Here is a 13,963-nt window from a genome sequence, read left to right on the forward strand (position 1 = left end):
TGAGCAGAGTACTAACATACTTTTTCGTTATCCTCGTTTCCTTAGATTCGAGGTCATTAAAGTCATAGTTACTCCTCGAATAGTGTACGGAGAATTACACTTAAGATCCTAAACTGGCACCCGCGGAATCATCTTCCTGCTTCCTTCTCGGCCTTTTGTGTCCCGTTCTGCTAGACCTGTCAATTATTTTCATCTACGTTTATGGCCTCTGTCTGGTCGGTTCTGCGCCGCTATCTCTTCTTTAGTTGACACGTTCTCTTCTCGTGTTGCTTATTCTGCTAAAACCTGTATCTTGGAAGGTTAGAGATAAGAGGATGTTCTTAGAAGTGGACAAGGTATTGGTAGGAATATGGTGTTTGGGGATTTTTGAGGTATGGGGAATGTAGCAGGCTGGGATTAGCCACGCCACATACATTTTCTGGTCAGTCTCAGTTTCACTATCTACTTCACAGCAGACAGTTACTAGAAGCCCTTCCACCACTACAAGGAGCTGACCTCGGAAGTGTGCATGAATCACCCTGTATCTCCGAAACTTAGAATCTTAGGATACAAAACAAGCTGCTCTTCTGAAAGGCCTGGATGATGTAACGGTTATATTTTACACCATTTGAGATTTCGGTTGTTACTGCGCCCTCTAGAGGTTGATTGTGAATTCAACTCGGAATGTTCCGTATTAATTTGAATTTCAATTTATTATGGAACAGTTATTTCCGGATAAGTGAGGTCGAATATCATTACCGTTGGGAAATATTTTATAATTTCTGGATTTCTTGTATTACTTTTCTTCTGTGTGGGAAGTTTCGTTTGACAACTGGTAGATTCTGTGGTTATGAATGATTGTCAGAAATAGAGGTTATCGGCGATTTGTGAGAATTTTGAGAAAAGGCTTTTGGAAAAAATTGACCAAATTTGGAGAATATATGATCTAGAATCATCCTTGTTATAGGCGATTATTTCTCCAATTTGGATAATTCCCTGTTTGGTTTATGGTATTGTGAATATTTCTGGGAAAAACGTTTTATACGTGATTATAAAAGTTTTCTTCCACAAGGCCCATCTCTTGTACTGAATTTACTCTGAAGATCTGAGAGGTATGATATCATTTCTATATCTTGAGCTGTTGTCTGAAATTTCTGTTTTATTAGGATTCGCTTCCCGCCGATTAGTTCGAATAACTGTTGAACTTACAGGAAGAATAATATCAAGAAGATCATTATCCCTCGAACAACAACTGAGAGGTATAAATTCCGTTTCATTTTGTGAACAATATCTTATTGTCTTTTATTAGGGTCCTAGTGCCTGGTTACGTTCAAGAATCCTAGTGCCTGGATATTTTTGGGAATCCTAGTGCCTGGTAGGAGTCTGGTTGAATTTGAAGAGTCCTAGTGACTGATTACGTTCAGGAGTTCTGGAGTCTGGTATATAGTACGGTTGGAGTTTATGGTACTTATTTTCTGGTAGATGGCGGTAAATTTCTGGTGCAGTTCTGGTGGATGGTATTTTCTGATAGATGGTACAGTTCGAGTACTTAGTATATTGCTGGCATATGGTGTAGCTCGAGTAGATGGTACATTCTACGTATAGAGATCTCACCGTTAGATTTGATGTCAACCTTCAATATTGATTTTGTATCAGGTAACCGGTGCTTGCACTGGCTTTAATGAGTATTGTACTGAGATTTAATTTTTGAAGTAACGATTTAGTGTACTGATAGTAAATCAGTTATTTGAATAGGAGTTAACGGCTTTATTATTAATTTTCTATCCATTGATAGTTAGATTGAAATATATTGAATAAAGGTTGTTTCATGCTCATTATTTACTGTCGAAATTGTAAACAGTTTGCGGTGAGGTGCACTTCACTAACTGGCCATTGATTTTAACAACTATAATACTTGTGTATCCCTTCAGGATTTGTAACTGGAATTTATTATCACTTTATTCAATCTGCTATTTTATACCAGCCAGTTATTACAACCACTGTATTTGTATATTCCTTCTGGATCTGTGGTTTAGGTCAATCTTCTTGTTTACTTGGTTATTTGACTTGTTTAGTATCTGGTATATTTGGAGTTTGTTGAACTCCGTTTACGTTTAGTTTTGGTATTGAAGTTTTAGGTTTAGCCTAAGCCAAGTGTGGCTGATATAAGTATTCTATTTCGAGGATTAGTTTAGGCATTTTAGGTTGTAGGAAGCCCTTCTGGCATTTGTTGTTGATTATAGTTTATAGGAAGCCCTTCTGGCATTTGTTAGTGTTAGGTAAGGTTTTTGGAAAGCCCTTCTGGCTCTTGGTAACTTTGAGAATTCCTTTTTTTTTTATTTTTTTATTATCAACCACTGCATAAATTTTAATTTTATTGAACGTTTGAATTGAGTGATTTGTTTTACTGCTACTCTGGTAGAGGAGTACGCAATTTATTCTTAAGACAGGCATATCTCTACCTGGCGCCCATTATTACCTTCCATCTAATTTTGAAGAACTCACTCCCATCTTCACTGAGTGTAGTCGCGAGCCGAATTTAGCCTTGTGACCGGCTTACTCAAGGTCGACACGTCACAAATTGGCGCCCAACGTGGGGCCTAAGAGTCTATTCTATCTGACTTGCAGTGGTTGATCGGTCTTGTCGTTATTATTGATATTTTTCGTATTCCGTTAGTTTTCGAAGCTACCTTGTTATAAATTCTTTCTGTAGTGTCGATTTCCGTTGTATTTATTGGCGCGGCCAATATTTTGCATATTTGAGGTTAGGTAAGATTGTGCTTTTAGTATTTTGTCAAGTATGGAGGGTCGAATGGGCGTGAATCGTCTTGATAAAGATGAATTAAGTTATGAATTAGCTGTAAGAGGTATAGGTAATTTGAGTACGGTTGTTGAGATGAAAAAGAGCCTTAGAGGTTATTTGAGGTTAGAAAAATCGGGAATTGAAACCAAATACCCACCATATCCGTATCAGTTCGAATATGACTCAAAGGCGATAGAAAGCGCAATTTCATCCTTTCAAACAGAATTATTAGATTTTTCAGGTGATGAGAAAAGTCCATCTTTCCTAAAGACGTCTACCCGCTTGGTACATTTGTTCAAACGAGCTGAAAGATCTCAAGCGCTCTCAGAGGAAGAACAGGTTCTCCGGTCAGGTTATTTAGCGAAAATAGTTGGATTACAGGCGGAACTAGGGTCGCGAGCTAGGAAATATAGGATATTGTCTCTGCAAACTCAGTCACCTCTTGAGTTGAGCATGCTGATGGATAAAGCTGGTATATCTGATTCATCGTCGGAATCTGAGTCGGATGATGTCACAGTTAGTGATATAGTTCACCGAACCACTAATTCAGCTGCAACTCCCCAATGTAAGATACCTTCAGTATCAGTAGCTAAGTGGAATATTACCAAATTCAGTGGAGATAATTCTAAGTGCTCCCTGAGTTCTTTCCTTGAAAATGTTGATGAATTGTGTATTTCTCGGAACGTTACAGAGGAGCAGTTGTTCTTGTCTGCTAGTGATCTATTTGTGGGTAAGGCTCTTATCTGGTTTCGATCTGTCCGGTCCACCTTGTCCACGTGGTCTCAGTTAGTTGAAGAATTGAGAAAGCAATTTCTTCCTCCCAATTATAATGAGAAACTTTTCGATGAGATTAAACACCGAACACAAGGCCCTGATGAAAGCATCGGTATGTATCTGGCAATGATGGACACTATGTTCAAACGTCTTACTGTACCAGTTAATGAGGATGCTCGACTGAGAATTCTTCTTCGCAATATCTCACCCTTTTACCAGAGTCAGTTAGGTTTGACTAACATAACCTCGATTTCGCAACTCTTGGATATCGGAAGACAACTCGAGGCTCGCAAGGAATCCATCGAATCGTTTGTACCTCCTCCACGAAATAGGAGCTCTTTGATGGAACCTGATCTAGCATACGTATATGCAGAACAACCTTCTGCCTCTTCTGTTGATGTGAGTACTTCTTCTGCTGGTGTAAGTACCTCTCCGGCTGAGGTAAATGCAGTATTGACTTGCTGGAATTGTAAGCAACCTGGTCATACTGCTAAGGATTGTAAGATGACCAAAAATAAGTACTGCTTCAAGTGTGGTCGTCCAGGTTCCACTGTTCGGACCTGTCCTAAGTGTAAGCCGTCGGAAAACTGAGGGGGAAGACCTCTAATGGCAGTATGTGTGCCTTCCCTCATTTCTCTGCCCGTGATCGTTTACCTTTGCACCAAAAAGCTTTGTTAGATTATGTGTTGGCGCATGCGCAAAATGATGAACGTCCATATTTGTCGGTTTCAGTTTTTGATGTTAAGTTGTTAGGTCTTTTAGATTCAGGTGCTTCATGCACGATTATTGGAGGTCCTGGATGGACAATGTTGAAGAAATTGAATTTAAATATGAATGTCGATAATGTTATTTCTTGTAGAGTCGCTAATGGACAAAGTTGTTCAAGTATCGGTTCGGTGGATTTACCAATTAAGCTTCAAAATAAGGTTAAGATGATTTCAGCCTTAGTAGTTCCTGAGTTGCCGCACTCTTTAATCCTAGGCATTGATTTTTGGAGGAAGTTTGGTGTTGTACCGGATCTTCGTTGTGGGAAATGGGTATTTCAACGAGATGCTGATGTCTCGGTGGATGCGATTGCATCAGAGGAACACCTTACCCCTGAGCAATCTAGGATTTTGAATGAGGTTGTGCAGGAAGCTTTTCAGAACATGGGTGACGAGTTAGGATGTACTAATCTGGTGGAACATGAGATAAAAACCTCGTGTCGTCCAATTAAGCAGAGGTATTATCCTGTGAGTCTGGTAATGCAAGGTCATATTGATGCAGAGTTAGACAACTTACTGGAGCAGGGCATTGTTGAACCTTCGACCAGCCCCTGGTCATCCCCGATTCTTCTTGTTAAAAAGAAGGATAGCTCGTACCGATTCTGCGTTGATTACAGGAAATTGAATGCCGTCACAGAAAAAGATGCGTATCCTCTCCCCTATATAAATTCCACCTTGGATCGGCTCCGCAACGCCAAGTTCTTGTCCTCTATGGACATAGAGTCGGCATATTTCCAGGTCCCCTTAGAAGCATCCTCTCGCCCTTTAACTGCGTTCACAGTACCCAATAGAGGTCTGTTTCAATTCCTCCGTCTGCCTATGGGATTGTCTAATAGTCCGGCTACCTTCCAGCGTTTGGTCGATAGAGTTCTTGGTCCGGATCTTGAACCATATGTGTTTGTCTATTTAGATGACATCATAATAATTACTGATACCTTCGAGAAGCATGTAGAGGTACTAAAGGAGCTCTTTAACCGCCTCCGAGCAGCTAATTTAACGGTTTCAAAGAAGAAGTGTCATTTTTGTCGACCGGAACTCTTGTATCTAGGTTATGTAGTAGATTCAAAAGGTCTAAGAATGGATCCAGCGAAGGTTCAGGCTATTTTGAACATACCAGTCCCCACTTCTGTTTCGGGGGTTCGACGTATACTGGGTTTGGCTTCATGGTACCGGAGATTCGTACCAAACTTTGCGGATCTGACTGCTCCCTTGACGGAGCTACTCAAGAAAAATCGGTCCTTCAGATGGAGTTCCCAATGTGATGAGGCTTTGATTAAGTTGAAGGAATGTTTGATTAGTGCCCCTGTTTTGTCTTGTCCGGATTTTTCGAGGTCGTTCACCATTCAGTGTGATGCTTCCGGTTATGGGATTGGTGCTGTCTTGACTCAGCAACAAGAGGATGGAGAAAAGGTGATATGCTATCTTTCCAGGTCTTTAACCCGGTTAGAACGCAATTACACCACTACGGAACGTGAATGCCTTGCCGTTCTATGGGCGATTGAGAAACTGCGACCGTATATTGAAGGGTCACATTTCTCGGTTATCACCGATCACGCTAGTTTGCTCTGGCTGGATCGACTGAATTCACCTTCTGGAAGATTAGCCCGGTGGGCCATCAGACTTCAACAGTATGATTATACCATTATCCATCGTAAAGGTAAAGATAACATCGTACCGGATACTTTATCTTGGTCGGTACCTATCATCGATACTGTTGATACTCCTCAGAGTCATTCCTCGGATTTGTGGTATGACAAACTTCTAGGAAAAGTGACTCATGCCCCTCACCGGTTTCCATCCTGGCAAATTATTCAGGGTAAGCTTTTCAAAAATGTAACACCTCGAATTCCCGAACTAGCCTCCGATTCTGATTACTGGAGAGAAGTTGTTCCTCGTCCTCAAAGAAAATCTCTAATTAGGCAGGTCCATGAGTCTTTACTGCATGTGGGAGTTTTCAAAACATATAGTAAGTTGGTACAAAGTTATTACTGGCCAAAGATGCGATATGACGTGGCTTCGTTTATTCGCTGCTGCAGAACCTGTCATGCCATCAAACCGAGCCAGGAGAAGCCTGCTGGCCTCATGCTCTCCAAACAGGTCTCAATTTCTCGACCATTCGAGCTTCTGTCTGCGGATTTGGTTGGTCCTTTACCTCGATCTCGCTCCGGTAACCAATATATTTTTGTCGTCGCGGATTGTTTCAGCAAGTTCCCTCTTCTTTTTCCACTGCGTACGGCTACCGCGTCAGCCATTGTAAAAATACTGGATACACATGTCTTTCCTGTCTTTGGGTGTCCCAATTCCATCATTGTCGATAATGGCGCACAGTTCCGGTCTAAAGAATTCGTTAAATTTTTAGAATCTTATAATATTAACATTCAGTATACCGCGCTATATCATCCTCAAGCTAATCCGGTCGAAAGAATTAATAGGGTTATAAAAACCATGTTGAGGTCCTACCTGTCAGAAGATCAGAGAGGTTGGGATAGACAGTTAAACCAGGTTGGGTTAGCTATTCGTTCCTCAAAGCACGAAGTCACCGGATACTCTCCAAATTTTATTGTTTTTGGAAGGGAAGTTTCGTGTAAGGGTGAAAATACCTGTCCTGATCAGATTAGTTTCGACAGGTCTGCCTTGACTAAAGAACGGGAAAAAGCCTTCGCGAGGATATATGGTGACGTTAAGACTAAGTTAGCGAGAGCGTACGAGGCCAATAGTCGAATTTACAACCTTCGACGTCGGGATGTCCAATACACTGTTAACCAGTTGGTGTGGAGAAGAAATCAGGTACTTTCAGACGCCGCTAAGTATTTTACAGCCAAGCTGGCACCGAAATATCTTGGACCTTTCTTGATTTCCGCGCGGGTATCCCCTTGGACCTATGAACTGCAGAGTGAGGACGGTAAATACCAGGGAGTCTGGCATATAAAAGACTTAAAGGCTCATCCACCGGATCAACTGACTGATGAACACTTGTCGGACTGATTTTGGCTGTTTTGTTTTTGCTTGGGTTAAAGGATGGTTAACCCTTGCCTTGAGCATAAATTTACTAGGGTGGTCACTACCCCCATCTAGTGGTTGACATAAGCTTAACATCTTTTGTATCGTCAGATCCACGATAGCAACAGGCTATATTATCCATCTCCGTTTCACTTTGGAGATATTGGACTTGTGAAGTTAATTCAAGTGTGACAATTCTGGTTTTGGTTGTGTCGGTATTGGAGTTTTGCTGGTGTCGTTTTCTTTGGGATTCATTGAGGTATTGTCGTTATTTGGTTTACCGTATTTGGCTTTTTGAAGTTACTGGCAGAAAAAAAAAATTTTGACCCTTCTGGTAAAAATTTTTTTTTTAAAGTAAGGGGGGATTTGTAACGGTTATATTTTACACCATTTGAGATTTCGGTTGTTACTGCGCCCTCTAGAGGTTGATTGTGAATTCAACTCGGAATGTTCCGTATTAATTTGAATTTCAATTTATTATGGAACAGTTATTTCCGGATAAGTGAGGTCGAATATCATTACCGTTGGGAAATATTTTATAATTTCTGGATTTCTTGTATTACTTTTCTTCTGTGTGGGAAGTTTCGTTTGACAACTGGTAGATTCTGTGGTTATGAATGATTGTCAGAAATAGAGGTTATCGGCGATTTGTGAGAATTTTGAGAAAAGGCTTTTGGAAAAAATTGACCAAATTTGGAGAATATATGATCTAGAATCATCCTTGTTATAGGCGATTATTTCTCCAATTTGGATAATTCCCTGTTTGGTTTATGGTATTGTGAATATTTCTGGGAAAAACGTTTTATACGTGATTATAAAAGTTTTCTTCCACAAGGCCCATCTCTTGTACTGAATTTACTCTGAAGATCTGAGAGGTATGATATCATTTCTATATCTTGAGCTGTTGTCTGAAATTTCTGTTTTATTAGGATTCGCTTCCCGCCGATTAGTTCGAATAACTGTTGAACTTACAGGAAGAATAATATCAAGAAGATCATTATCCCTCGAACAACAACTGAGAGGTATAAATTCCGTTTCATTTTGTGAACAATATCTTATTGTCTTTTATTAGGGTCCTAGTGCCTGGTTACGTTCAAGAATCCTAGTGCCTGGATATTTTTGGGAATCCTAGTGCCTGGTAGGAGTCTGGTTGAATTTGAAGAGTCCTAGTGACTGATTACGTTCAGGAGTTCTGGAGTCTGGTATATAGTACGGTTGGAGTTTATGGTACTTATTTTCTGGTAGATGGCGGTAAATTTCTGGTGCAGTTCTGGTGGATGGTATTTTCTGATAGATGGTACAGTTCGAGTACTTAGTATATTGCTGGCATATGGTGTAGCTCGAGTAGATGGTACATTCTACGTATAGAGATCTCACCGTTAGATTTGATGTCAACCTTCAATATTGATTTTGTATCAGGTAACCGGTGCTTGCACTGGCTTTAATGAGTATTGTACTGAGATTTAATTTTTGAAGTAACGATTTAGTGTACTGATAGTAAATCAGTTATTTGAATAGGAGTTAACGGCTTTATTATTAATTTTCTATCCATTGATAGTTAGATTGAAATATATTGAATAAAGGTTGTTTCATGCTCATTATTTACTGTCGAAATTGTAAACAGTTTGCGGTGAGGTGCACTTCACTAACTGGCCATTGATTTTAACAACTATAATACTTGTGTATCCCTTCAGGATTTGTAACTGGAATTTATTATCACTTTATTCAATCTGCTATTTTATACCAGCCAGTTATTACAACCACTGTATTTGTATATTCCTTCTGGATCTGTGGTTTAGGTCAATCTTCTTGTTAACTTGGTTTTTTGACTTGTTTAGTATCTGGTAAATTTGGAGTTTGTTGAACTCCGTTTACGTTTAGTTTTGGTATTGAAGTTTTAGGTTTAGCCTAAGCCAAGTGTGGCTGATATAAGTATTCTATTTTGAGGATTAGTTTAGGCATTTTAGGTTGTAGGAAGCCCTTCTGGCATTTGTTGTTGATTATAGTTTATAGGAAGCCCTTCTGGCATTTGTTAGTGTTAGGTAAGGTTTTTGGAAAGCCCTTCTGGCTCTTGGTAACTTTGAGAATTCCTTTTTTTTTTATTTTTTTATTATCAACCACTGCATAAATTTTAATTTTATTAAACGTTTGAATTGAGTGATTTGTTTTACTGCTACTCTGGTAGAGGAGTACGCAATTTATTCTTAAGACAGGCATATCTCTACCTGGCGCCCATTATTACCTTCCATCTAATTTTGAAGAACTCACTCCCATCTTCACTGAGTGTAGTCGCGAGCCGAATTTAGCCTTGTGACCGGCTTACTCAAGGTCGACACGTCACAATGACCTGCATTCACCACTCTACTATGGCCAGTCGCCCTTGTTACACCCTGTATATGTAATATAATGCAAAATGCTGTTCTTTCAGATCCTGCAAGGATGGTGGGGAAAGGAGTAGATGGGCTAGAAGAATTCTGGCCCAGTTTTGGTCACCTCCTGTATTCCTCAGCTTTCTCTGGGTCTTGTTTACTTTGCGCTGTTTCCTCCGCCGTCTACATCACCCCAATTTTTGGAACGTTTTTGGGTGTTATGGAGAACTATAGACACTTGTTGAGAAAATATTTTTGATCTTCGCTAAGAGTCTTGCTCGACAAGTCGATCACAGTTTTGTATGCTATAATGGTGTGCGCAGTTTTTCGTTCGTATTCCGAGTCCTTTTTTACTCGGTGGTTTCGTGATGCTATCAACCTGAACAGGGTTCAATTTCCGTCAGAATGGATCTTATGATTGGTGCCCAGATTTCCTTGATCTGTTGAGACGGCATGCTTCTGGGATTCGTAGTGATAGTCGTGAAGGTTGCTTCTTTGAGTTTTCTCCGTTTTGATCTTTCTCCTTCGATACCGTGGGAACTTCATCCCATTTGATCCTATGGTCTTCATCCCAAGCATGTTGGACTACTGGATTTATCTGTTTCCTCTAGTTGAGCTAGTTTCTGGTGCTCTTTGACTACCATCTGAGCAACCCGCTAATTCGACTAGTGCGCATCCCAACTGCGCATACCGGAAGTGAAATATATCTTATATTAATCTTAATGCGTATAGATTACTACCTGCTCCTGTAGACTAGTGGCGAGAGTGAAAGGATTGCAACCGGGACGACTAAAGTTCAAACCTCGATACCCTCATACATACATAAGAAAATATGGTGCGCACAAATTCAGATACACCAGGTTTGGCTGGCAAACAGTTCTTCTTAGAATCAAACAATCGACCTTTCTCAGGACAAACGCCCTGAAGATGGCAGGCGAATGCTTGCCGAAACGTCGGAAACATCCAACCGCACAGATGATGGAAACAGCTCAATAAACTATCTAACATTTTCATTCAATAGAGCAAATTTTCTCAACGTAGAGATTGAAAAAAATCAAGTACGATTCTTTCAGTATTGAGTATTATAACGTTATGTTGTTAATTCGAAAGTATATGTTTTGATCAGATATTCATCAATCATCATAATAATAAGCTCTCTCAGTGAAATTCGATTAATAATAAAATTCGCTAATTAGTTGATAAAGTTCAGATAATATGGTATGTTTTCTTCATCTTTCTTTTTGTTGGGATCCTGATTGTTTAATGATGAAATCCATGAAGTATTTCAAAATGAATTTTGTTTCAGATTCGGGAGTTCCCTCTTAGAACATAATGAATTGAATGATGTTAATATAAGGAGACTAAGAACTCGAAACCATGACAAGTCTTTTATTCACTGGGATAGTTCTTATAATGACGTCGACAGTGAATTCCACAACAGAAGAAATTTTTTTGTCTAGCCAGTCGTCTTACAACAATTCGAATTGTGTATCTTGTGATAAAACTCATTCAACTTGGAGCGATAAGAACATATTTGAAATTGAATCTGATGATGCAAGAACTAGGAAAAAACGAAACGCCACTCAAGTAGAAACCAACTTCAAAGGTAAGATTTTTCTCACCAAATTTTGCTATATATATGAAAATTACGCCTAGACCAATTAATTATCCATTTTCCCAAAAATTCTCAGGAATATGCCGAATATTATTGAATTTTTCTTGCCTACTTGAAATGGGTTTTCTGAAATAGTTATTTTAATTTTGAATTGTCTTCTAACATAAATACGGTATCCATCAAAAAGACTGATACTTCACCGCTAGGTGTATATTTTGCAGTACCGTGAACCAAATAAAGATATACTTTGCAGATATTCTTCTATTGAATAGAGCAAACGATATAATTAACATGTGGAATATGTTGATTGAATACTTGAGAATTCATATACTTGTTGATCTTCAGATTCGATCTCACTTTTTTCACTGAATATTCAGAGATTTCAGATATCGGTAACAACCTGAGATTTTGACAAATTTTCAGTCAATGAGTAACATTTGAATATTTTTACGGTTTTTCAATTGAAATAGATTAGAATTGGTGAATGAGTTATCGATCTGTTTTCAGTAAGAAAACTACATATCTGCTAGTTTGGTAATCAGAGTAACTAAGATGTCGAAAATACTGGTGTGAGTAACATTTGAATATTTTTACGGTTTTTCAATTGAAATAGATTAGAATTGGTGAATGAGTTATCGATCTGTTTTCAGTTAGAAAACTACATATCTGCTAGTTTGGTAATCAGAGTAACTAAGATGTCGAAAATACTGGTGTATCATATTCACTGATAAAATTTTATTTAAGATAATTTTGGTGACTCGGCTCGGGATGAATCACTTTTTCCTTGTCTTCCTTGAGGTGGCTCTATACAAAAAATTAACTAATCAAAGATTAATTCAAATTTTTAGTTAGTTTCATCAAAAGAAGTTTATTATCAATTCAACCTCAAAACGACATTGACAGAAAGGTGACGTGAGTGCCGCTATAAAAAACGATGCGAAAATCAAGTGAAAAGGGACTGGTGCCTTCAAAAGTCGCATATTTAATTTTAGGGTTTTTCAATAGTGAGTGAGCATACCTGTGTTTCAGATATCTCAATAGTAACTAACAATAACATAAATTGTTAGTTTCTGACTTATACACGGATTAAAACATATTCTCTTGAGTTGCGCATTCAACAATTACATCTTTTAAAGGTTTAGGTATATTATATTCAATCATGTCGTGTGACCACTACCGTAACACCAAAATTGACAGGTATGGAATTGAAATTTGTAGAGAGCTCATGAACATCTATATTGTCTTCTTCAAGTCCTCAGATTGAATTAATTGAATAATATGTTTGTGGCTTGAAAACTTGGTAAATCATACAAATCTTATAGAATTGTCGACGTTCGATCCCATTTAGATTTTTTTCAAGACTGGAACATTCATTAATTCATTATGAATATTGAATATGATATAAACAATACGAACAATTCAACAGTGTAAAAAAAATTCAGTGAACAATACAATAAATTTGAGAACTGAAATAGAACCGCTTAGTAATTTATTAACAGAAATTAACGATAAATTCACCACTCATTTTTTCTTCTTTATATTCTTTCTTCGCAAAGTTTTCGCGTACGAGTAGGTGAATCGGTTTCCGATGCGTGGGATGTAACTAGTGGAGTTCCCCAGGGATCGGTACTTGTGCCACTTTTGTTCCGTTTATGCACATCTGACCTCCCAGTAGTGCTAAAATTTTCGATAACGCTCTGGTCTGCGGGTAAGTTTTGCAAGATGATCTGAACACCATATTTCTCTGATCCCGAAAGTAGCTTCTACTCATCAACTTTGAGAGGAGTGTAGTTCCCACATCGGCAAACACAACCATGTCGAAACTATTGCTTGGCTAACCAACTGATTTCTTCCGGAAGGAGTTAACTTGAGTGTTACTATAAATGAGGAACTATCCTGGTTGGATCATATTACTTATACCACGGACAATATTTGTAAATTGGACGAAAAAGTAGCTATCTGTCAGATTTAAGCTTTTTATGAAAATTTTTTTCAACTTACCAATATTTTATAATGTATTTAAGATTATTATATGGAATAGTGAAAATTTTTCCAGAATATATTGATCCATTATTTTGATTACAAAGCAAATCGAATGGTGTACATGTTACAGAAGTCTTTCCTGGGCTGTAATCCATCAACATGTATGCTCATAAAAGCTTACGTGAGGCCAATTTTGGAGTTTGTAGGACCCGTGCGGAGTGTGGACTTGGTTCGCCACGGTGTAAGCGACGTGCGTCACTCATCCCCTACGGTTTTACACGCTTCTCTTACAATGAAAGTCTGTCTATTCTAGGTATTCCCTGTTTCACAGATAGGCGACAACGTGGCGAAACAAGGGCGTAAAAATGGTGTGCACTGGAGGTAAATACAGCACCCCCCCCCCCGCCCCCCGAAAATTTTCAAAATATGCAATTTCAGACAAAGACGAAGAACGGCAATTTCTCCATAAAATGAACCAATAATAATCATTTTACTTTCCTTTGAAATCGACAGGTCAGTAAAAAATCGAACCCCTTTAAAGTTTATGAGTTCATTATCGCATTCAAGATGAGTACTTTTATTGCACTACGGTCTCGTCTTTGTCCGAGGTTTATTATCCTATCACATGAGTCCGCAAACGCTGTTTTTGAAATATAGTTTTTCTCTGATAGCACCT

General features: G+C 38.7%; 1 protein-coding gene across 1 annotated transcript in view; it reads left to right on the forward strand.

The window, feature by feature from the left end:
• Nucleotides 1–11,007: 11,007 nt before the first annotated feature.
• Nucleotides 11,008–13,963, forward strand: part of LOC123681202 (metabotropic glutamate receptor 2-like) — a 393,937-nt gene continuing 390,981 nt past the window's right edge. Inside the window, exon 1 of the mRNA XM_045619452.1 lies at nucleotides 11,008–11,295. Coding sequence (XP_045475408.1) covers nucleotides 11,067–11,295 — 229 coding nt within the window. The 5' untranslated portion in view covers nucleotides 11,008–11,066. The remainder of the gene's footprint in view (nucleotides 11,296–13,963) is intronic.

The sequence above is a fragment of the Harmonia axyridis genome, chromosome 5 (genome assembly GCF_914767665.1).
Source record: "Harmonia axyridis chromosome 5, icHarAxyr1.1, whole genome shotgun sequence".
Lineage (NCBI taxonomy): Eukaryota > Metazoa > Arthropoda > Insecta > Coleoptera > Coccinellidae > Harmonia > Harmonia axyridis.